Here is a 26501-nt window from a genome sequence, read left to right as displayed (position 1 = left end):
ACAGCAATTGCTGTTGTTGAGATATACATAAATTGTTGTAGGTCAGGAGCATCACCAATGGCACAAAATTGCCGTCGGTAAAGCTCCTCAACAATGGCAAAATGCATATACCTGATGTACATTATATGCCAATCTAATGAAAATTAGCTCCACTATTACATGTGGATCTAACACCAGCCAGTTGGAGCTCATGTCCACCAATCAAACCCTTACTTGCAGAATCCTGCCAATGTTTTAAAACTAACAACACTGCGTAGTCCCCAATGTCCAGGTAACATTTCGTCTGTAAATAATAATTTAAATATTGACCAATCACACTTCGCCTTTTATAACGTTATTTGGGAGCATACAAATTCTAAAAATATCGGGCGAGTCTATTTTAGTGGCCGCAGTATAGCGAACCATACCAATACGTACGGGGTGGGTTATCAGTCTTCAATTTTACATTAAAAATTATTTATTTATTTATAAAATTTAAAAAAACCTAAATCAGTCTTCAGTTTTACATTACAAATTATTTATTTTATAAAATAAAACATGTTTTAAGGCATTCGTAATTCACACGAAACATGTCGTATACCCTCAGGATAATTCGGAATGTTTTCAAATTATTTTTAAATCATTGGCAGGATTCTGCAAGTAAGGTTTTGATTGGTGGACATGAGCTCCAACTGGCTGTCTTTAGATCCACATGTAATAGTGGAGCTAATTTTAATTAGATTGATTATATGCCAGTGTATTATAACATTTGTACATTTAAAATATGTCTACATACAACAAAACAACCTTTCAGTCATGTTTATTTGCTGCAAAAGTTAGTTTTAAAAATAAATGCCATAGGTAGGGTAAAAATTAATTGCTGTTGGAGACAAATTCTTAAGTTCGAGCCCTGTGGTTGTACACTTTTATTGACAAGAATGGATTCATGTTATATCCATGAGGTTGAATTTTTTACATTAACTGATTGAAATATATTTTATTTTACATACCATATTTGAAAAATGTAGAATATTCTTCACATATAATATCGTGTTTGTGTTTTTGACATTAGTTTGGGATGGTGATGGTATACAAAATGTGTCTCATATCATAATATACATGTAGAACTAAGGTCGACGGCAGCAGTCACTTTTCAAACTCTTGTTTTGGCTAAAAGTTTTACATAATAAATATAACATAATGTTACCGTACTTTCACTTCAAAGCCATATTTCATAACTAGTACAATTTTTTTTATTACAAAGTTTTTTCCAAACACAGTCATGTTCTTCTGTAATTCTTAAACAAAACATTTTCAATAACAATTTTACATTCTGAAAACGGAAATCTCATGTACCCATGCAGTTTGTTGTAATTGTAAAGAAATGCCAAGTGACGTCATTGGAAAACTGACATCATTCAAATTGAAAATTAGCTATATTATTACAATGTTCCATCACATTAAAATAAAATAAATACCTTGACCCCTGTCAAAATTGTTCCAAACTACATGTGACTGCATGTCGAAAGCCCAAACGCATAAGTTATAAACCCAGCGCCCTCAATAGTTTAAGAAGTAGCAGGCTACAACAGTGATGATAGCAGGGGGCAAAGTGGGGGGTCTGGGGGCCCTCCCCTAGAAACATTTGAAAAATCGAACCTCTGAGATGCATTCTCATGGCCTCTGTTAGCGCAAATCAGTCACCATCCATTAAATAGGCGGTGGCAAAAGCTGTTTCAGGCGGCAATTTGCCGCCGGAGACCGGGTACTTTTGAGGGCTCTGTAAACCTGGGCTCAGATTTTACGAAACCATCTTAGTGCTATGAAATGGTAAAACCTTTTTTAATTTCAACCTTATTTTCGTGCTTATACCCAATTAAGGTTCAATCATGCTGTCCTGGGCACACACCTCAACTATCTGGGCTGTCTGTCCAGGACAGTGGGTTAGTGGTTAGTGAGAAAGAAGAGGGTGTAGTGGTCTTACACCTACCCATTGAGTCGTAACTTGCTCTGGGTGGGAGCCGGTCCCGGGATGCAAACTCAGTACGTACCAGCCTTATAAATATCCGATGGCTTAACTATGACACCACCGAGGCCGCTATGGTAAAACCAGTGTAGGCGATGATATCACTACAACACATCATAGCTTATGATGCTTTTACAATTTTGTAGTGGTAAGACTGAAGAAGAAGGAAATGTTTTATTTAACGACACACTTAACACATTTTATTTATGGTTATATGGTATTGGACATAATGGTTAAGGACCACACAGATACTGAGGGAGGAAACCCGCTGTCGCCACTTCATGGGCTACTGTTTTTGATTAGCAGCAAGGGATCTTTTATATGCACCATCCCATAAACAGGATAGCACATACCACGGCCTTTGATGTACCAGCTGGTACCAGTACATGTAGATTTTGGTGAAAAATGCCATCAAAATATTGTTTAAGTGTTCTGTCTGACGCCCACCCCTTCAGATTATTATTATTATTATACTTTCTTCACTCTCTTCCAGTCTGTTTGGAGTGTTCCTCTCACTCTTCCACAAACAATGTTTAAATTAAAAAACAAATCACCTGCAATTTAGACTGGTCATTTTGTTTCACTGCTTTTATCAAATCACTTTCTTTCACCATTTTAAGTCTGAATACTCAGCTGCAATAACGTTGCTGAAGTCAACTTTCAAAGCCAAGTAACTTTAGCCAGTTTAGCCTAAACAAGGAACTAGGAAGTATCAACTCGGTAATCGGAACATTTCGGCAGATGTCCATTCGGTACCTCTCGGTCCATTCGGACTACATCGGTCGATTACGGATTCACCAGAACACCTTGGTCGATTTAATACGGTTTTTTGTACATTTTTCTTTGACAGAAGACCGCGTTACACATTTGAATACACTATGCATTGCACACATAATTTCTAATGACGTAGCTTGTTTACTGTCTTTACGGCGGCAATATAGTTTTATTTGTGTTGCGAACTGAATTTAAAGCGGGTCCAGAAATCAAGAGAGGAAAAATAGAAAAAGGAACGAAAACAATGGCTGCGCCCAGTAATTCAGTTGTGACGTTTTGTTTGTTGATAAATATTTGTAGTTCTATTGTTATTGTTCTCCTAAACAAATGGCTTTATTCAAATTATGGATTTCCAAATATGTCTTTAACATGCATTCATTTTGTAATAACCACCTTTGGGCTACTTTTGTGCAAAATGGGAAATCTTTTCCAACCTAAAAGTTTGCCGTTTTTTCAAATGCTTCCTCTGGCATTGACATTTTGTGGTTTCGTTGTGTTCACCAACTTATCACTTGAAACTAATACTGTTGGAACATATCAGTTAATAAAAACAATGACTACGCCTTGTATTATTGTCATACAAACAAACATTTACTCCAAGAGCTTCTCATGGAAAGTAAAAGCAACACTGGTAAGACTCAAGAGTAGTCTGATATGTCACTTATGTGATATGAATGACCCATGATCATGGGTTATAGTGAAAATGGGCAAAATATCCGCTCGGTAACCCCCATCATTCATTCCATATATAAATCCGATCATAAAATCTCTTTACATTAATGGGGGGGGTGGGGGATAGTTTTCCGTGAAAATGGACATGCTAAAATGGAACCAAATTAGACAAAACGGAGCCTAGCCAGGGGCAGCACAGTGTAAAAAATAGTGGTATGGCTCATGGTTGCCAGACTCGCCTTTCAAATTACTTGTAAGGACATTTTCACCTGTGGATATAGCAAATATAACCCCCACACACACACATACACAAAAGTAGTATGGCCATGCCGTACCTCTTTGAAAAGTGGTACGGCCATGGCTGTACCATCTGCGATGCCCCTGCTACCGTTGGCTAAAATGGTACCAAAATATAGACACCAAAATCATCTAACTATTATGTTTCTATCAACAGTTTTATGCATTTCTTTTTCGGCACTCATCTGATGACCTATGCACTGGCCAGTTAAAAAAATAACAATTTTCTGGCTTATGCTATAAATTACAGAATTCCACCAAATACATTCTTGAAGCTAGGAGTATTCCATGCTCAAATCAACTGTCAAAGTCTTTAACTTCAGAAATATTTACATGTCTCTATGCCGGGATGTAGATACAAGTGTTACTTTTCTGACTGTGTCAAATTTGCATTTAGCTTTTCTAAAATTAAATTTTTTTTTTTAATAAATATTAATATTGTTATATTCTAGTGCTACTAAAATAGAGATTTCAAGACTTGGTACAACTTTAATTAGCAATACAAAAAATTGGGTCTTCAGTTTAAATGCATGTAGTACTCATCAGCGTTTCTGCCAAAAAGAAATGTTTGGGTGTGGCGCTATGGAATTAAATGCAACCACAGTCAGCAGGAGGTATGGGGGGGGCCTCCCCCAGAAACAAAATGGGTTAAGTTTAGGGTTAGGATTAAGAAAATCATACAGTAATTATAAAAATTATAAATTTTGTCAAAAGGTTAACTTTAAAAACAAAATCTGCAAAAACATTTGGGTATGGTGCCAAGCTGGTTTTACCCTCTGGCAGAAACCCTGCTCATAGTAGAGTGGAAAACATGTTTTCATATTCATGAACCTGCAGAGATACATGTACTGTATCCTGTAGTTTTATGTATACGTACTTTTCTTTATTACCAAGAATATCTTGTTACAAATTTATAGGGTAGAATGTTTAGTGTGTACAATTTCATTTTGAAATAAAATTGTCCTATTTCTTTTAGATTCCTATCACAATTGGAGTTTTCCTAAATTCTTATTATGATGTCAAATTCAACTTCACTGGCATTGCATTTGCAGCGATTGGAGTGCTTGTAACTTCAGTTTATCAGGTGGTAAGTAAAACAGATTTATCATATATGTGATACATGTATGTACAGTGTATCTATACTTTTGACAGTTCTATTCTAGAATTTATAGCCTAGACCACAGAAACAATAGGGTAAAAGTAAAAGGTACACAAACATATTTGTATGGATATGATAAAGTGACCATTGGTTAGTGCGTATCCAGAGTTAGAATTATCACATCCTATGCATAATCATACAATTTTGATTTAAAAACAACGAATTTTGCAATTGTGACACCATGCGGCCGCCATACAATTTCTTGTTTGTTTTACCGGAAGCTGACCTGATTCCAATGAAGATTCAAGAGCGCGCTTGTTTGATTTGGAGCTATTTTCGTCAAAATACTGGTAAGTGTTCTTTATGTCATTATGGTTTGTATGATTTACCTGTTTTCATGTCTACGGGATTTTACACCCACTGCAGACGATTTTAAATTTTTTTTATTTTATTATTATTTTTGACGATCGAGGACATGGCATTCGGGCACTGTCGTTTCAGCTTCATACACAATAAATATCATATATTTTATCGTAGTTTCACTTTAGATCTATCTTTGATACATGGTAAAAAATATATTTTACAATATTTTCTTCAAACAGTCGAATGCATTCATAACCATCAAACAAAACAATTCCAGCATTGTGAAAATGGAAGTGTCATGCGGCTTAGACTATTATTATTTGTTGGGATATGCAAAGTAATGTCATACAAATAGTGACGTCATTCGGATGCAAACAGCTATGGGATGCAGCTTTTTAGATTATTTTCACCCTTGTAATTAATCGGCAGCTCCAACCCTATTGTACAGACATCAATCCTATCTGAATATTTATCTTTTTCACAAATGCAGAGATAATATTTTATTGCAAATATTTTTGAAATTTACCATCCGTCAAATTTAACTTGATAATAGAGCAACTGAATATGCATAATAATTAATAAACTGGTTTGTGAGGGGGAAATGCAGGGCTCACCCTGGATCAAAAATACTTGTAGCCAAAATATTAGCCAAATGGAATTTTTATTAGCCATACTGAAAATGATTTAGCCAAATTTCTTTTCCGCAGTACTGTATTGAGTATTTATATATGAATATGAAAATGTATCTTTTTTCAGCTAATTGTGTACAAACTGGAATAAATAGGAATAACAAAACCACAATGGGGGTAGAGGCAGGTAATACATTACTTCGATTTTTCAGCGGGGGTGGGGTTGGGATGGGGTTACGCAATATTTTCAGAGTTTGAAGCCAGTACCCCATACACCCAACCCTATTTCTAAGGCCTATGACATTAAATTAACAAACATACAGAAATATGGGGGTGGGTTGGATGTTTATGGAATATGGTTTTTTTTTTCTTTCTTCGTTTTTTCCCAAATAAAAATTTGAGAGCTTTTATTTTTTTATATATATAGAGCTCATTATTTCTTTAAATAGCAATCTTTACGTTAGTTTCAATTTATTTATTTTTTCTTTGCTTTTTTTTAAGTGACCCGTCAATTCCCCACCCCAAACAATTTCATAATTTGTGCCATGTTGTTACGGTTGATTTCAGCGTCGTGTTAAATGCTTGTTGTGATTTCTGCTTACAAAATTTAAATACTGCATGTTCATTTCCGGCGATCGCGATCTGCATGGGTACGAAATTAACAAAGACAAAGGAATAAACAAAAACTGCAGTTAGGTATTCATTGATGCGAATAACTATTGTTTTTCTACAAATTTACATCAAGATTTACTTTTGCGTTATCGTATTGTTTAATGTTCGCAACGATGTCTCTTGACACGCGGGTGTCGGCTGACTCTGAAAAGCGTGACGTATATTCCACTGAGAGCTGTCCTCAGTTCAGCCAACGAACGGTCTGGCTGAACTCGGCCCTTGAGATGGCCTACATGTCTTTCGGCCCTGAACTGGCATGTGTATTCAAATTGACACGCATTGACGGTCTGTTTTTATTACTTTGGTTCAAAGATTTTACAAAGTAAAAATAACAAGCTACAGATCTTCCAGACATTGCTGTCATACATGCTGAATGCATGCCGTTAAAAGTAATAACCGTGATTATTAAAATACGCAAACATCATAAGGCCGTTTCTCGTTACCGGTCGCGAGATCGCTATTACGCTAATTGAATATTTGGTAGTATTATTATGTTTAAGGTGTCGGATAGATTATGTAACCGTTTGTTCACATCAGAAGACAGAAAATGGCTTAGCCAAAATTTTAGCCACTTGCAAATTTTATTAGCCATTTTTTGTAAAAATTAGCCAATGGCTAATTTGGCTACCGACAGCGCGAGCCCTGAAATGTATGGCTGACCAAATGGGTCAAAGTATTATTGTTATTATTTGCATTTTTATTAATAAGTTATTTTTGTTTTGTCGATAATTCAACGTTGTAAATTCATTTTGTTACTCAGTGTGTGATTGTTCCCTTTGAAGAACTAATTTCTTAAAAGAACATGGGCTGTTAAATAATTACGTAATGTTAAGGGTAGGTACGGGATGTTGTAAAGAATTGACTAACGTTATGAAAAAAACACAAAACTGGACCAATGTACTAATTATTTTATTTATAAAGTCAGTGCAGAGTATTTGTTCTTTTCTCTGGCATTTAAAGGCATATTGTCACAGACTATTGACTATTAAATGATCTAACAAAGTATTTCCCGTAACGATATAAATTTGATTTGTCCCTAAATGTACATTTATTCAACTATCTGCGTAACCACTATACTCCACTTATTAATGATATTTTGTAAAAATAACTGAATTATGGCAATGGTCCATAATTTAAAAAGTAAAATTGCTGAGAGGGTTGACATGGATTTCACTCCATCATGGTTCAGTTAGGATGATGTGATAGCCAGATTTGGTTTTCAAAAATTAGATGTGATTTTCATTTATTATCCATTTTTAGTGAAATAAGGTCCTTACATCCGTGACAGTATGCCTTTAATAATAATAATAACACACACACACACACCACTTTATAGGAGTTGGTCGTAATGTTACAAAATGTTATAATGGGGCGTCGTTGAAGGCCCACGTACACAAATTCATGTTAAATTCAACCTGCATACATGTTAACCGTACATTTTGGTTTTTAGGGACATAATTCTGAAAGACCATGGAGCTGTGTGCACTGTGCGAAAAGACCATCAACGTGGATGGGAAGACTGTCATACCAACTACTAGTGGAAGAGACTCTAAAACACTGACCAGGAAACTGACTGTCAAGTAGAGCTGGAAGCAGTTCCCAAACTTGAGTTCCCTCATATTTGAAAATGATATTGTTGTGTGTAGCGAGTGAATTCGAGGGCAGGGAAGATCTTGAAGTGATCTCAGACTCTTCCTTGCACAACAAACTATTGAAGGGTGAACTGTCACATGGCTCTGTGAAAAACAATGACCATCTCACCAGGATCAGCAGAAAGCTGCATGAAACGAAACTGATATTGACTGGAAGAACTAGTGAACTATGGATGCAGTATATGTCTATGGCTGATATAATAAAATGTTTTCTGGATGCTGGTTCCTTCACCGGTCAGCTGTACATAAGATACTCCCATATCTTGCTGTAGCTGGACACAACTTATATACAAACTCTGCTATCTGTTCCTGCAACAGATAACCAAACTTGACAAAACTGACCAGGTTGTCGATAAACGCTTCACGGATGGATACCATGTCGTGAGATAAGCAACATATACTAGGATGGCATTTCACCAGATTTTACTATTGAGCAGACCCTGATGCGCAGTGTAAAACAGCAGATGGCCTCATTCAAGGGACAAAAACAACGGAATCGCAACATGCAAAGTGAGTGCATCCCATGCCAGCATGTGCTGATATTAGCAATGTCATGCAGGAAGTCACTGGAACTCAGCGACGTACGAGCGAACAGCACAGAGAGTTGGATCCACACAAACGGCAAAGGACACAGAGGATATGATTGTGATTACATCCTACCTTTGGGAACGAAATCAATTTGCTGACGGTCCCACCCTTAGAAACATTGCTATTGGTGTTATCTCGAAAATTCATTTGTCAACGTTAACACGACAAAGACATTTTTTTTTATGTCGGTCTTAAAATTCTCAAAGCCAAACAGCAGCAGAGATTACCCTGAAGAAGAAGGAAGTCCAGATGCAGGAGAAAAACATGTCTGTAACGTGGATGGTAGGCCACAATCAGTCGACCTGCAACTTCTTTTGCAATGTGTCATAACAGCAGCCAATACCATCTCTGATGACATAAAATAAGGCAGCACTGGCAAATGAGCTTTGGAAACTTGTTCTTGTCAATGGTAACGCTCTTAGTCCGTTAGTACAAAATGACGTACAGTTAGTAATTGATGAAAGCTCCTTACTTCATTGACTGAATACTATCCTGAAGCTGTTGTTGTGATTGGCAGATTGCCAAGACCCACAACAAAATAAATGACCCACATAAGGCGTGCTAAGGTATGGAAAGCGAATGCTGTTCATTTTGTGCCTGATATGATGCTCAGATCTACAAAAGAGCATTTGTTTGTTTTTTACCAAAGAGAACAAGCAGCGTTCCATTTGTGCCCTTCGCAGTTCTTTGGAAAATACATGAACAATCATTTATGCAAAAGCTGATGCTGACTTACAGATTGTCACTGCAACAACAGAGTGTGCAAAAAGCAATGTTACTGCAATGGTTGGAGAAGACACTGATCTGCTCATTGTGTTAGTACATCACACTCTAACTGGCTCACATGACGTCTTAGTTTATTTGGACAAACAAACTTGTCGGTTCATTTGTGAGATTTTTCTTAACAGTTCGGGAACATTTTCATTAACAATAAAGTTTAGACAAATAAGTATCTAAATATAACACTTTACAACCTCCTAAAACCAATAATTTTACTAAGTAATTTTTGTATATTCATTAAAAGTACCAATATCAGGTCCACATGGCTTGTAGAAATTGACTTAAAATGGAGGAAGCTGAATTAACATTAGGTGTCACATGACCTCACACGTGCCAGCTCAACAAGGCCAAATCATTTATTTTTAACAACTTCCATGCCTATTTCTAGAATGTTTTTTCAATTATTATATTTGATTTCCAAAACGTATTCTGCATTTTGTGACCCTACTGTAGTGAATAATAGACCTAATACATTCAGAACAATTGCAAATAATTCTGAGTGTATAAATTGTTTTAATTAATAATGTTCACTTCATTAGAAAATTTATATTTTACAAACTATCAACTGGTATGGACGCATTGCCTGTCTGTATTAACATCAATTGCTGTCAGCGATCATGGGGGGAAAAGAGGTAAACTGACTACTCTTGAGAAATTGAAATTTTCCTTTTAAAAATATTAATCAAAGTGTTCGTTCACTGTGCATAGTTGAAAAACTTATTTTACCATGTAGTGGCTTTAAAAAATTGAAAATGACGAACCGCGCAGGCGTGACAAAGTTATTTTTCCAAACGCACGTGCTAGAACAGTTAGAAACAAAAATGGTTTCCTGTTGACTGGACGGTGTTATACTCATGTTTACTAGAATGGATTCGTTTTACATCCATGTTGATTTATTTTTTCTTTAACTGATTGGAATATGTTTTATTTCATGTAATCAATTGAAAAATATATAATATTTTTTCTGCAAGTATCGTATTACTGTTTTTGTCATTGGCCGAACGCAGTTTGGGACGTCGATGGTAGTTGTTTACATAATGATGTCATCAAATCAATATTAAATAACTATGCAGAGCCACACACATTTCTAACTTTTGCAATATGTAGAGATGGTCTTTGTGATAGTGCTACATCACAAAAAACTTGTGTACCAATTTGATTTAGGTCATAGTTAATTTTGCCACAGGGCTACCACACTATTAATGAGAATTGATTTCTTTCTTTAGATAAGTAGCTGCATGCCATAACAGTATGTTTAATCTGCATGTAATGATCTATCCGTCCATACTTGGGTAGACACATCCATCGATCCATCCATCCATCAATGCATCCATCCATCCATCAATCCATCCATCCATCCATCCATCCATCCATCAATACATTCATCCATCCATCAATCCATCAATGCATCCATCCATCCTTTCATCCATCAATACATCCATCCATCCATCAATGCATCCATACATCCATCAATCCATCAATGCATCCATCCATGCATCCATCCATCCATCCCATCATCCACCCATCAATGCACATACACATTTACATACAGGTACATGAATAACAAATTAATATTTTGGTGGCCGAATATTGCATGATAATTGTGAAACTGGTTTTCTTACATTTGGATGGATTGAAGCAATTGGAATTAAAACATGAACTGATTTAAATTACGTAAATATCAGTAAACAAAACCCAGGAGTTATGTATGAACCTGTACAACACAAGTTAAACACAAACCGATTTAACCTGAGACTGTTTTCTGTTATAGTTTGTTGGTGAGAAGCAACACAAGTTAAACACAAACCGATTTAAACTGAGAATGATTTTCATGTGGTAGTTGGTTGGTTAAAAGCAACATGAGTTAAACACAAACTTATTTAAACTGAGACTGTTTTTTTTCGTGTTGTAGTTGGTTGGTGAGAAGCAACACAAGTTAAACACAAACTGATTTAAACTGAGACTGTTTTTCATGTTGTACATGTAGTTGGCTGGTGAAGAGCAAACCAATTTAACCTGAGAATGTTTTTCTGTACAGTTGTAGTTGGTTGGTGAGAAGCAACAGAAGTTAAACACAAACCGACTTAACCTGAGAATGATTTTCATGTTGTAGTGGGTTGGTTAAAAGCAACACGAGTTAAACACAAACCGATGTAAACTGAGACTGTTTTTCATGTTGTAGTTTGTTGGTGAAAAGCAACACACGTTAAACACAAACCAGTTTAAACTGAAACTGTTTTTCATGTTGTAGTTTGTTGGTGAAAAGCAACACAAGTTAAACACAAACCAATGTAAACTGAGACTGTTTTTCATGTTGTAGTTGGTTGGAGAGAAGCAACACAAGTTAAACACAAACCAATGTAAACTGAGACTGTTTTTCATGTTGTAGTTGGTTGGAGAGAAGCAACACAAGTTAAACACAAACCAGTTTAAACTGAGACTGTTTTTCATGTTGTAGTTTGTTGGTGAAAAGCAACACAAGTTAAACACAAACCAGTTTAAACTGAGACTGTTTTTCATGTTGTAGTTTGTTGGTGAAAAGCAACACAAGTTAAACACAAACCAGTTTAAACTGAGACTGTTTTTCATGTTGTAGTTTGTTGGTGAAAAGCAACACAAGTTAAACACAAACCAGTTTAAACTGAGACTGTTTTTCATGTTGTAGTTGGTTGGAGAGAAGCAACACAAGTTAAACACAAACTGATGTAAACTGAGACTGTTTTTCATGTTGTAGTTGGTTGGAGAGAAGCAACACAAGTTAAACACAAACCGATATAAACTGAGACTGTTTTTCATGTTGTAGTTGGTTGGAGAGAAGCAACACAAGTTGAACACAAACCGATGTAAACTGAGACTGTTTTTCATGTTGTAGTTGGTTGGAGAGAAGCAACACAAGTTCAACACAAACCGATGTAAACTGAGACTGTTTTTCATGTTGTAGTTGGTTGGAGAGAAGCAACACAAGTTAAACACAAACCGATGTAAACTGAGACTGTTTTTCATGTTGTAGTTGGTTGGAGAGAAGCAACACAAGTTAAACACAAACCGATGTAAACTGAGACTGTTTTTCATGTTGTAGTTGGTTGGAGAGAAGCAACACAAGTCAGTGCTAACTCTGCCACTAGCCAAATTCGCCAATTGCGAATTTCAGGAACAAATGACGAATTATATTTTGATTTGGCGAAAATATTTCATGTAATACATCATGAAGTTAAATAAAAAATAAAAATATACTGTGTCCACAGGGACGCATGTGTATGCAATATGGTGCGTCCTATTCTTGATCGCTGCGTCAGGGACCCGGGACTCTGGGTCTGTGAGAACCCTGACATGTAATTGGTATTTTGTTGAAAAATAACAGTGGATTTTGTATATTTAAAGATAATTTAGCGAATTGTTTTGCTCACCCAGAGTTACATGTAGCCCTGTCAAGTTAAACATAAACCAATTTAAACTGAGATTGTTTTTCATGTTGTAGTTGGTTGGAGAGAAGCAATCTGATTTAACCTAAGACTGTTTTTCCTGTTGTAGTTGGTTGGAGAGAAGCAATCTGATTTAACCTGAGACTGTTTTTCCTGTTGTAGTTGGTTGGAGAAAAGCAACATGAGTTTCAGGTGAACTCGATGCAGCTACTGTACTACCAGGCACCGCTGTCCGCCCTGCTCCTGATCTGCGTGATTCCGTTCTTTGAACCAGTCAACCAGTACCACGGCCTGCTGTTCAGCTGGCCACTCGAAGCTCTGGTAAACAACTCTTAAATGTTTACTTGTTGTTTGTTTATACATATTTTTGTACTTTTATCTGTTGAGGACAGTAGTTAGTGATAGAGAAGTCGGTACAGTGGCTTTACATCTACCCTCGGAGTCATTAAACTAGCTCTGGGTAGGAGTTGGTACAAGGATGCGAACCCAGTACCTACCAGCCCTATGTCGAATGGCTTAACAATCACACAACTGAGACCAGTTTTCAGTTAGTGTATGTTAACTTTTCAGTTCTTAGAAGCAATGTGGGAGTCAGTTAATCAAAATGCAGTGACTATCTCTTTTCAAAGTACTATTCTGGGTTCACCCTATCCAGTGCCAAGTTAGCCAAATGCTAATTTTTATACAAAGTGGCTACAGCATTTAGTCTTTGGCTAATAAAATTATCTTTAAATTAACCACTTTTTAATAATATGACATTCTTCACATATCTGAAAATTGACTGAAACAAAATTCATTCCAGTGCGAGCCCTGCTGTTGGAGGTGTTCCATTACTGGTAACTACATGTGCATGTAGTGTTTTTGTAGCTGCATTATAAAATGGGCTCCTCACATGTAATTGAAGTGTGACCTAAAATACAACTTTTCTGCTTTTATATAATTTGTTCTATTTTGATCCCTTAAAAAAATAATGTTATTTGTTATTCAGATTTTTAAAATGCAGAAATAACATGGAAAATGGATTATGTTGAGGATGGGGGGGGGGGGGGGGGGGGAATCCTGGTTTATGTGGGTTTCAAACTACATGTATGTGTAATTTAGTTGTGTTTCTAATTAATTAATGTATTGCTTTTCATTTGTGGGGATCTACTGATGTGTAAGAGATACAAATGTCATTATGGTCCACAGTTTTATACGGTTTATCACACTTACATAATTGTACATTGATGAGGGGCAGGTTTGAGCTCAGTCGGTATAGTGATTGCTTGTTGTGAATGACTCGTAGGATCAAACCTCCTCGCTGGACCCATTGGGTTATTGGGTTTTCCTCATCCCAACCATTGTCCCATAACTGGTAAAAAAAATGGCCGTTGCATGTGCTGTCCTCACTGGGAGATTGGATATAAAAGACCCCATGCTGCCAATGAAAAAATGAAGCAGCTTTCCTCTAAAACTATATGTCTAAATTACCAAATGTTTAATTGACAACCAGTAGCCAATGTAATAAATTGTTATATTATAATTAGTAAATCATACTATAAAAGTCATCGATATATAATATTATTATTAATGTTTATTTTTTTTATGTGAAATGACATATATCTGTAGTGTAGTATACATACATTGTACATGTGTGTACAGTGACTTAACGTCTGACTTCTTTTTCAGCTTTTGGTTTTCCTGTCAGGAGTTGTAGCTTTTTCTGTGAATCTTTCAATCTACTGGATCATAGGAAACACATCACCAGTAACGTATCCTTTCTTCAACAGTTTAGCTTTTGTGAACATATTCACTATAGTTTTGAAAACAAATAATTGAAAAATGTTTTTAAAGTTTCTCTGAGCAGACCACACACTGTTGAGAAACAGCTGATATGTTATTGTTTACGTGTTTTTCAACATCACTGAGAATATGATGTAATTCAGTCTACTAATATACAGTTACACCCTTCAAAATTGGACCCCCTGTAAACTGGAATTCACTCAAAACAGTCCTTCTTTTAAACGTGTACATAATATAGCATCTCTAATCCAGATATGCCATATTACTGGACCTTGTCCTTGGTCCTGCAGGTGTTCGATTTAGATGAGTTACGTATATTGCATGTACAAGTACTGTATATGCACTGGACTGTAGCGGAAAAATCTCTTTGCATGAAGGCTGAAGCATTAGCCCTCTTTGCCCCCTCCCCCCCCCCCCCCATCATCTACAGATACATTTGTAACACACTCGTTGAATGGTAACAAGGTGGGGTAAAGGTTCAGGATTTATTCCCAGGAGGAACCAGAAGGAAGTACAGGTTAAAATAATAAAAAGACATCTTCACTGTTTGCGACCAATCTCTCAAAGGTATGATCAAACAATTGTGTGTGTACGTCATGTACTGTGATAATGGGTGATCGACTGGTGATGAACAGACTGAAAAACCCTTCCCTCTTGTTGTATTGTGGTGGTGTGCCAGTGTTTGTGAATGTTGCACGGATATGTTACATGAAACATCACATGATAAAATAAAACACTATAATTGGCTATCATGCCAGTAAAAAGTTAGAACGTTGTCTCCACCAAATACGATATTCCAAAAAGAATGTCTTAACTTAGAAAACATAGATAAAATATAAAAATAGATACAGAAAATATTAAAATACACTAATTACACAACTATTTACTCCTCATTACATATTGTCCAAATCCTGTATATCTTGTAATTTAATTTGTTATAAAACTAGTGGTTGCGGAGTATAAAACCTTTTGTTTTTCATTTCAACTTAGTTGCGTGCTTATATCCAATTAAGGTTCAAGCACACTGTCCTGGAAACACAAGTTAGCTATTTGGTCTGACTGCCCAGGACAGTAGGTTAGTGGTTAGTAGAGAGAAGACGTGTAGTGGTCTTACACCTATCCACTGAGTCATTAAAACTCGCTCTGGGTGGGAGCCAGTACTGGGCTGCGAACCCTGTACCTACCAGCTTTATGTCCAGTGGCTTAACAACCACAACTCCACTGAGGCCTGTGTATGAAACTAAAGCTGTTTAAGCTGCAATATGACCTCTCCATTCTATAACACTTGTTGCTTGGGCAATAAACAAAGACAACTACATAGAAGAAGTTTGTTTTATTTAACGACGCCACTAGAGCACATTGATTTTTAATCTTATCATCGGCTATTGGACGTCAAACATATGGTCATTCTGACACTGTTTTTAGAGGAAACCCGCTGTCGCCACATAGGCTACTCTTTTTTACGACAGGCAGCAAGGGATCTTTTATTTGCGCTTCCCACAGGCAGGATAGCACAAACCGTGGCCTTTGTTGAACCAGTTATGGATCACTGGTCGGTGCAAGTGGTTTACACCTACCCATTGAGCCTTGCGGAGCACTCACTCAGGGTTTGGAGTCGGTATCTGGATTAAAAATCCCATGCCTCGACTGGGATCCGAACCCAGTACCTACCAGCCTGTAGACCGATGGCCTGCCACGACGCCACCGAGGCCGGTCTACAACTACATAGAGAATAACAGGTTCTAGATGTACATAGGATGTCGGCTTTATCGTGTGAAGGTAAGAATTGGGAAATCTGCAAGGCTTGCCAAGTGGAATTCACCATTCTTTCTGGACGTGATAACTTCATGAAGCTAATATCCTATGACATTAACATGGTGTTTTTTTTATCCTGCAACTCCAGAAAAAAAAGAGAATAAATATATGTATCTATTCCAAGTTGTTTTAATACGGCTGACTGTAAAAATGTGTTTCTGAACGGAGATTACAGCCAACTCCGATTGTATTATTTAAAACATACTCAAGACTACAGGAACATCATCATGCAGTGTAACAAATATTTAAAGTCCTTTGATATACAAGTTACTGAGCATAGGCAGTCATGGAAAATAATGTAAAGTGTTCCACGAAAGAGATAATTTCTTTGACATATTGCATGGAAGGCAGAAGCTCTACTAAAGAACTACCTTCATCCCATTGTTTGAAATACATCTTTCAGATCTACTTAAAATGCTGTGGTCATAATGCATTGCATGCCTATTGCATTGTATTTTGTATTGGAGAAATTAAAGATTGCCACTATATAGAAACAAGATATAATTGGTATTTTGTAGTAATTTATTATGTGGATACAATTTGCTAATTAGTGTTTGAAATGATTATACTTAACAATACACAGATACAACATGGTTGGACACCTTAAATTCTGCCTCACTTTAACGGGAGGTTATGTTTTGTTCAATGAACAGCTCCAACTACTTCAAGTATCAGGCATAATCACAACATTAGCAGGTAAGTAAATCAGCTTTAACACTTTTTCTTTTCCACATTACCTGTCCTCAAACACCCCCCTCCCCACACGGCTAGTAGTTTGGTCCAAACATCCCAAAAGCCAATGGGATGGCCTAAATTCTTCTGCTGTATGCTCCCTCTAGTTTCAGTCACGTGACTGTAACTTCCTTCTTTTTTCCTTCGCTGATCGGTTAGGATGTCTTTTACTTTGGCTTTTTTATGAGGACAGGTAATGTATCTATAAAAGAGAAAACGCCTTAAGTTTTCTCCATATCACTTGTAAATGTTCAAGATATTAAAATTTCTCCAAACTTTTTTTTCCCCCCAATTGATGGTGACCTGGGCCCTATTCCATGAAGCAATCTTAGTGCTATGATAACTCTAAGTGCATGAAGTAGTTATGCACTTAAGGTGCTCTTAGCACTAAGACTGCATCATGGTCATCATGTACATGTATGAGCAGTTAGTTGTACGTCTTTAAACTGTTATTAAATTGTTAGTTGTATGTGTTTTCAATAGTAACATACATACATACAAGTACATGTATGATGTTCTCACAAATGTACTTTAACAGGTTGGGGGTAAATCTTTTAGTGCTGGGGCGGGACGTAGCCCAGTTATAAAGCATTCGCTTGATGCGTGGTCGGTCTAGGATCGATCCCCATCGGTGGACCCATTGGGCTATTTCTCATTCCAGCCAGTGCTCCACAATTGGTGTAACAAAGCCGTGATATGTATTATCCTGTCTCTGGGATGGTGCATATAAAAGATTGCTGCTAATCAAAAAGAGTAGCCCATAAAGTGGCAACAGCGGGTTTCCTCTCTCAATATCTGTGTGGTCCATAACCATATGTCCGACACCATATAACCGTAAATAAAATGTGCTGAGTGCATCGTTAAATAAAACATTTCCTTTCTTTCCTTTCAGTGCTAACTTACAACATTCTTTTACTGAGTGTCTGTAAGCATATTAGTGTTATAAATTAGATAATACAATAACATTTTAGTAAACTTAATAAAGTGACTTGTTAAGAAATCTATTCTGGATTTATTTACATGTATGCACACTTTTTCATATGATTTTTAAAATAAAGTTGTAGAGGATATCCAATATAAAGCCAGCATTAAAGCAGATCTCCACTTACTTTGTTTTCATTATACACATGGTTGTATTTGCAGGTGTCATGGCGTATACGTACTTCAAGCTACAGGAGAGAAAATTGCCAACCTTGCCAGTCTCCAAGTGAAGATGTGTCTCATTACTTTAAATTCTTTATTTTAAACCACACACAACTTTTGCTTCTTTCTATATTTATTCACTATTACAGGTGTATTTTATAATGTAATTTATTTAAGGCTCTTTTTAAATGCTCTTGGTTCTCTTACAATATTTTCGGGTATTCCTGCCTCAACTCTTCTCTAAGACAATATGTCAGAATCCTTAACTTTTGATGGGTCATATTATGGTATATAAACTTTTCCTTTGTGAAGAATATCTTTCTTATTAATTCATATGGGAGCATCAAACCTTGCATGCAAGTACAACTTGGGAAGGTGGTCTGTCAGGTACCATAACTAGGTCACAGTGACCTACTTTACAAGCATTACTGCATATTAAAGGAAATCCTTATCCGAGCCATATTTTCCTTATTGATTCGGTGGTGTCATGGTTAAGCCATCAGATGTACGGCTGGTAGGTACAGGGTTCACAGCCCAGTACCGGCTCCCACCCAGAGCAAGTTTTAATGACTCGATTGGTGTAAGACCGCTACACCCTCTTCTTTCTCACTAACCACAAATAACTAACCCACTGTCCTGGACAGACAGCCCAGATAGCTGAGGTGTGTGCGAAGGACAGCGTGCTTGAACCTTAATTGGATATAAGCTTGAAAATAAGTTGAAATGAAAAAAAAATATATATATATATATATATATATATATATATACACACATACTAGCCGTCATTAATAACGCAATTTCCTTTTGTCAAAATAATATACGTTCCGGTTGGACTTAGTTGACGCTATTCGTCAATGTACATGGTACAGTGGTACACATTATTTCAGCAGCATGTAAAGGTCGACTTCCGGCCTGTTCCCAACATAAGGGGAACAACGCTAAAAACGCATTATCCGGTAAATCGCGCACACACAACCACTTGGCGAAATAACACTTTGCACATGCATTTCCTGATACCCGGGCACACTCAGAACACGCGGGTGGCAATGAGTATCTCACTCCTACACGATGCCTCGGTTGAACAACGCTGATCGGAATCAAGCCATTGGCTTGTTGAATGCCGGAAACTCGCAATTGTGGGTAGCACAACGGTTCCACGTGCACCCGTCAACCATTAATCGGCTCCTCAACCGATATCAGACGACAGGGACCGTCAATGACCGCCGTCGTTCGGGCACACCACGCGTAACGACCAATAGACAGGACCGGAACATACAGTTGCGGCACCTGCGCAATCAGTTTTTGACAGCCGCAACCACTGCCAGGACTGAAGTGGGAACCAGGGGACGACTCATCAGCGCCCGAACTGTCCGGAGACGTCTTGCCGCAGCACGACTGCATTGCCACCGACCCTACCGTGGCCTTATCCTCCTGCACAGACATCGTCAAGCAAGACTCTTATGGGCCAGGAATGGTGGGCATTTGCGACCCAGGAGATGGCGAGATGTCATCTTCTCGGATGAATCGAGATTTAACGTGAGTGTCACGGACAGACGTCATTGCATTTACCGCCGTCGTGGAGAACGTGTCGCGCAGGCCTGAGTTCTGGAGAGGGACCGCTACGGGGGCGGCGGAGTCATGGTTTGGGGCGCCATCAGTGCTGACTTCCGGTCCGAACTCGTGGTGGTACAGGGAAACCTTAATGCGCAACACTACGTCGACAACATCCTGCGGCCGGTCCTCCTCCCATTGATGAGATGGCATGGCGGAAACAGGCTCGTCTTCCAGCAAGACAACGCTTGGCCGCACACTGCCAGGCGTACACAGGCGTTTCTTCGTGCCCACCATGTCACTGTGTTGGACTGGCCAGCAGTTTCCCCGGACATGAACCCAATAGAGCACATGTGGGACGAGCTGGGACGTCGTGTTCAAAACCAACCGAATCCACCACAGAACTTCGCTGAGCTGCAGCAGGCATTGCAGCATCACTGGGCAGCCATCCCACGACGTGTGGTGAGGCGCCTGTGCATGTCCATGCCTAGGAGGCTGCAGGCGTGCATCGCAGCACATGGAGGTCACACGAAATACTGACCCCCATGATGTTGACATCGCCAGAGACGTTATGCGCGATTCACTGTTGGCGGCTGACAATGCCAGTCAGATGGGCCAGTGGTTGGTCTCACTGGTGGTATCAGTTTCATTTTTGTGGGATCTCGCATAATAAAATAAACCATGATCATTTCCGAGATTGCGTTTTTATTGCCGCCTAGTATATATAGGACCATAAAACCTTGTATGCATGTATAACTTGGGATGGGTGTGTGTTGCCATAACTAGGTTACCACAACCTACTTTTTGATTTGACTAGACTACCTCATAAAAATAGCTAATTTCTGACCTTGTTCAGGCAGGGAGCACTTTAAGTGCAATATATATTCTATTCTTTTGTTGGTATATCAAATACTGTGGTGTGTACTGTCTTGTTTGTCATATAAAACATTCCTTGCTGTGAAATAGGATTAACATATGATGACAACATATTTCCTCACATTCTTTAGGCTGTCAGTTACATTATCACATTACATACCATAAAATCTTGGAAATTAATGGATATATTTTTTTAGATAGATAACAGAGTAAGAGAACTTCTGTTTAAAATTTGTCAACGTGCATCAAATGCAGTTTCTAATTTTAAACATTTCAAACCCATAGCCACCTAGTACTAGCCACTTATGGTCTGCTTTGTTTTTATTACATACCCTCTGTCTCAAATTATTTTCTGTTAGAATGCTTGATTATGTTTGACACATGCATTGTAATCAGGGGTGGGGAAAAATAAAATTGTCAATCGGTCCCACTTGATGTCGTCACTACCGGGGGGGGGGGGGGGGGGAGAGAAAGGAATTTAAAAAAAAAGAACATTTAAAAAACGATATTTGCCAAATAGTTTTTTTTTTAAATCATAGGTGATATTTGTATAGTTTTATCTTGAATCATGAACGCGAAACGATAAACATGAAAACATGAATTTAAAAAAAAAAATTAATCACATATGATCAGTGAAAACCCCCACAAATTGTATATATTTTACATAATAGAGTAAATAATATAAAAAAGGAATAAAAGTTATGCATTTTAATTCCCATATATGTATAAAAAGTACGAGTATTTAGTACTGTGTCCTGAAAATTAATAAAAGATGGCAGCGTTGAAGCGTTTGACAGCCTGAGCTAGCACATGTTTAGACAACGAGATTAATAACGTCATCACTGATTGGATGAAATTTGACCTCTACTAGCTCGAGATAACAGTACATGTAGCTGTTCTGCTTACTCCCACTTGTTAAAAAAACAGGTGGAAACCTTTTGTTAATTTTAAAATCCTTTATAATTATTGGATACACTACACTGAACAGTCAACATTAAATACAATTATAGATTATTTCATTATATTTTATGCTATTTTAAGCAGTTTGTATTGCACAAAAGCCTCTTGATTCAGACTAGGACACTCGACCCGACATAGCTCCGTACATAGGTGTTGACAGGTGTTGATTGTGACCAGTTGCAAATTCTGGGTCCTTTGTTTTAATTGGAGTGTAATACCTTGATGGCTCTCTAAACCAAGAATGGTGCTATCGTTAATGTCTGTGTAATCTCTTGACCGGCTCAGCGACTTTGACAAATGTCTAGCCTAGTGGCAGTCGATTAACACTACTGTAGGTCCGACTTCAGTGACTGGCGATATACTTGGGCAGACTTTAAAATCACAAACGTCTGAAACACCAGCCATATTGACCACTATTTATTTATTATTTTAAATCATGCACGAGATACCGATGTCTGGGCTGGCCGGTCCACTTGACCGATAGGAATTTGTTCCAAAAATAGAAATGGACAGGTGCTACGGACCGACAAGAATGACAAAAGTGGGACCGGCAAACGCGCGTTTTTAAAAAATAATTTCAGTCTCAGAGATCGAGAATCGGTCCCAGACCGGGAAAAAATGGCTTTTCCCCACCCCTGATTGTAATAGCTGTCTTATTAGGTCATGTAGACTCGCATTCCTTTTTACTTTTGACACCCAATAGCCGATGTATTTTTCGTGCTGGGGTGTCATTAAACATTCATTCATTCATTCATTCATTCATTCATTTTTACTTTTAATGAGGTTTTCATCATTAATTAAAAAGGAAACCTATTTTTATGAAAATTAATATTTAAAATTTAAAAGTCCTTTATGAAGATGCTAGTACTAACATAGTGGATAATCTGAGGCTGGTAGGTACTGGGTTCATATCCCACCTAAGGCGATGCATGATTTTTCATGCGAGTATAGACTCTGACTCCGAGTGAGTGCACCGCTAGGTTCAATGGGAAGTTTTAAGATCACATACACCTAGTTTCACCCACTTCATTATGCTCCTGTCTCCCGAGTGTTACCCAACATGTCCAATTATTCCTATTAGTAAAATTGTACTTAAAGTAGGGGTAGAGAATTTTTAATCATGGCTGGTCACTTTTTTAAATCACTGATCCCATGGCTAGTGGATGTTTATAACAAATCTAGAAGCTCTGAAATGAAAATTATTTCACAAGGGACATAAATTTGATGGTAATTACTGTGACAGAGTTTGTTATTCTGTTTATTACCTCGGCTATTTTCACTCCTTTTTTTTTTTCAATATCCGTACATTATTATTAAAAAAGATGTACAAACCACTTTACACACTGTTCTCAGTATTGCTATTACTTTGTATCCTATTCATATTCAGATTGTTTTAAAAAACTAGAGTGTAACAGGGAAAACAGAGGCATAAATGCAAACTCTTTAACCTACATGTATGTGACATTTGTTTACCAAATTGTGAAGATATCATATTTAGTACCAACAAAGGTCATTGGTTTGTAAGCAGTGCTAAGCACTAAATCATCCACTAACTTGTACATTATACCATGCATGCCTGCTGGGGGTAAGATGAATTGTACAGATCTAATATATACATGTAGTGATGGAAAAAAATAAGGGAACACATAAAGAATAGCAGCAAATATTCACTGCAACCCAAATACTCGTCCACAGTCTGAGGAAGTTAACCGTGTTACTGGCCGACAATCCACCGCGGCTTCAGTTCAGTCCCACATTCATCTCTGCATTTTATACAGCCATAACTACAGTGAAACCTTGCAAAACCGGACCCTCTGTAAACCGGAATTTCCTCAAAACCGGACGTTTTTTTCGCATCCCCCTTTTAAATAACTGTATAGAAGAGAACCTCTCAAAACCGGATATCTCTTAAAAACCGGACATTTGACTTGGTCCCGAGGGTGTCTGGTTTAGAGGACTTTCAATGTACTCTAGTACTGAACTAAGTGTACTCTAGTACTGAACTAAGTTTACTCTAGTACTGAACTAAGTTTACTCTAGTACTGAACTAAGTTTGGTCTCAAAGACACTGTGTGTGTGTGTTCCCTTATTTCTTTACAGATCTTCATTTTGGGTGCATAATTGTGTGTTTAATCATGTGGGAAGTTTATTTAAAATACAATTATTATATTATATATTTTGTGACATATTATTCATATACATTATTTATGTATTTGCATTTGTTTGACAGAGGAACGCAGCTGTTGTTTTGTACTGATACAGTTTGAGACTGTGTGTCAGAAGGGGGCAAGACTTAGCCCAGTGGTAAAATGCTCGCTTGATGTGCGGTCGGTTTGGGATATCCCCGTCAGTGGGCCCATTGTGTTATTTCTCACTCCAGCCAGTGCACCACGACTGGTACATCAAAGGCTGTGGTATGTGCTATCCTGTCTATGGGATGGTGCATTTAAAAGATCCCTTGCTGCTAATCGAAAAGAGTAGCCCATGAAGTGGCGACAGCGGGTTTCCTCTTAATATCTGTGTGGTCCTTAACTTTATGCCTGATGCCATATAACTGTAAATAGAATGTGTTGAGTGCGTCGTTAAATAAAACATTTCTTTCCTTCCTTGTTTGACAGAGGACTGCAGCCATTGTTTTGTACCGATATAGTTTGAGACTGTCAGAATTACAAAATGTTTGCCATCCAATAGCGATGAAATGTTTCTAGGTTGTTCAGTAACAAGTTTTATCTTGTTATTAGGACTCATTCTCTCAAGAAATGGAACTAGATCTAGACACAAACCCTACCCTGCTCCACTGTGCCTGTGCATAGTAGTTTTGTTTGGCATCTTACAAAAACAGTTTACTCTTCTTCATACATCAAACCAAACTGAAATTATTTTAAAAAACCGTTTTATTGGAGGATGGGATAGACTATAGTTCAGGGGTGAGAATTGGTGAACTGTAAAAAGAGAAAATCTAGAGGGGTCCTGGAAATTCTTGAAATCCTAGGTTAAAATCTGTGCCATCTGACACATTTTGGAGGAAAGGACGATTAAAATGCGAGGAAACCCAATGTTCCGTGAGAGGAAAAAAGCTGATCCAAGGAGAATTCCCACCCCTGATACATGTAGTTTCATTTGTTGAGTTAGTGAGTCATAATACTAAGATAAAACCTGTTACTGGTTTAAGTACATGTACCAGAATTCCTGTTTGTGACTGCATCAATCTTTTATGTTACGCAGATTTGCATTTAATATTTTTGGCTTTATATATATATATAGGTCCATTTCTGAAGAACATGCTAGATTAATCAGATTTGCATATAAACTCGCCATGCATTCAGAACACCAGTGACGTGAACTACTTTTTAAAAGGTCACAATGTGAGAAATCAAAGTGTAATATAAGTATAAGCTTACTTTTCATATATACAGGAGTTCACAGTTTTATGAAACATTCAATAACTATACAGTATGATGTAGCTTTGGGTGCAGTTTATAAAGTCTGTTGATGTGGGGGTTTTTCTCTCGTTCCTAGAGCAAGTTAGACATACATGTAGCTTTGTTGTATATCCCAGGAAGCTGGAAAACTTCATATCTTGATCAGGTCACCGCTAGCTACTTATCACTAGAGTCAATGACTTTTCACACCCTTGTTTTGGCTTCGTACACAATAAATATAACATCCTATAGTAATTTTTTGATATGATATATTTGACAAAAGGTACATTTTATTGCTTTCATCTTTTAAAACTTAAACTTAATATTTTGTCCAGAATTGTGAAAATTAAAAACATACCGACCTGTAAACAGCGTTGTCTGCTCGTTATAGAATTTTAACAGGGGTCACGGTTAGTAAACCAGTTTTTATTTTATTGTGGCGAAGCATTGTAATAATACAGTTAATTTTGAACTCGAATGACGTCAGTATTCCAATGATACATGATGGTTCCGTTTTAAGAATGCTTGAAAAATTCCAATACAAAATTTGTTTCAACATTACTAATGCACGTGAATGTGTTTGAAGAAAATCTTTTCAGTAATTTTGTTTTACTATTTATGAATTATGGATTTAAAATATGAAATAACCAATAGATGTTATATTTATTGTGTATGAAGCCAAAACAAGGGTGCAAAGAGTGACTGTCATCGACTTTGGTTACATTAAATCACTTGAACAGTACCCGGTAATTAAATTTCAAGAAAAGTGTTATTGTCATCTCATGTACACTCATAACAGTATTTAAATTGCAATAAGGTATTTGTCATTGTTGTTACATATAAGTAATACTTTTTGTACTGTGTATAATGACATCACAGTAGAACATAAACACTTAATACTTTCAAAATGAAATTCATATTATTACTGAATGTTATCCTTTGATCAAATGCACAAAATGACGCCATTGAATAGAATGTAATGTCATTATGTGCAATGGGTCATAAAAATTACTTCAGAAATTGATTTAATTTCTTTTTGACATATAAGAATTGTCTGTCTTTTAAAAAAAAAAAAATTATAATGAATAACAGTCATAAATTTGCTTTGCTATGCTACATGCTTCTATACAATTTTTAACTGTTATACATCAATAAATTCATAAAAGATGACAAACAATTATTACATGTATATATAAAGTGTGTTTCATTGATGTTAATTTTCTTCATATTTATCGATACTTAACATCCATCTTTTCTCACAATATAT

The 26501-nt window shown here is 37.1% G+C and overlaps 2 protein-coding genes across 4 annotated transcripts in view; one reads left to right on the top strand and one right to left on the bottom strand.

Annotated features, from left to right (window-relative positions):
* Positions 1-2759, bottom strand: part of LOC121368321 — a 57446-nt gene extending 54687 nt beyond the window's left edge. For all 3 annotated transcript variants that reach the window (XR_005957503.1, XM_041493002.1, XM_041493003.1), the window contains exon 1: positions 2560-2759. Coding sequence is in view for 2 of the 3 variants with exons in the window: in XM_041493002.1 (XP_041348936.1) it covers positions 2560-2619 (60 nt within the window). In the remaining variant the exon portion in view is untranslated. The remainder of the gene's footprint in view (positions 1-2559) is intronic.
* A 195-nt stretch (positions 2760-2954) lies between these two features.
* Positions 2955-19021, top strand: LOC121368322 (solute carrier family 35 member E3-like). Its single transcript, XM_041493004.1, has 6 exons — positions 2955-3410; positions 4725-4835; positions 13116-13274; positions 14622-14704; positions 17134-17246; positions 18426-19021. The coding sequence occupies exons 1-6, from the start codon at positions 3024-3026 to the stop codon at positions 18491-18493; spliced, it is 921 nt and encodes a 306-aa protein (XP_041348938.1). The 5' UTR covers positions 2955-3023; the 3' UTR covers positions 18494-19021.
* Positions 19022-26501: the final 7480 nt, after the last annotated feature.

This window comes from Gigantopelta aegis, chromosome 3 (genome assembly GCF_016097555.1).
Source record: "Gigantopelta aegis isolate Gae_Host chromosome 3, Gae_host_genome, whole genome shotgun sequence".
Taxonomy (NCBI): domain Eukaryota; kingdom Metazoa; phylum Mollusca; class Gastropoda; order Neomphalida; family Peltospiridae; genus Gigantopelta; species Gigantopelta aegis.
This window is presented reverse-complemented; position numbering and strand designations above follow the sequence as displayed.

Excerpts from the sequence above, each read along its gene's own strand:
- LOC121368322 (XM_041493004.1), top strand. The coding sequence starts at position 3,024 with ATGGCTGCGCCCAGTAATTCAGTTGTGACGTTTTGTTTGTTGATAAAT. Across the intron at positions 3,411-4,724 it reads GGAAAGTAAAAGCAACACTG|ATTCCTATCACAATTGGAGT; the intron begins GTAAGACTCAAG and ends TATTTCTTTTAG. Across the intron at positions 17,247-18,425 it reads CATAATCACAACATTAGCAG|GTGTCATGGCGTATACGTAC; the intron begins GTAAGTAAATCA and ends TTGTATTTGCAG.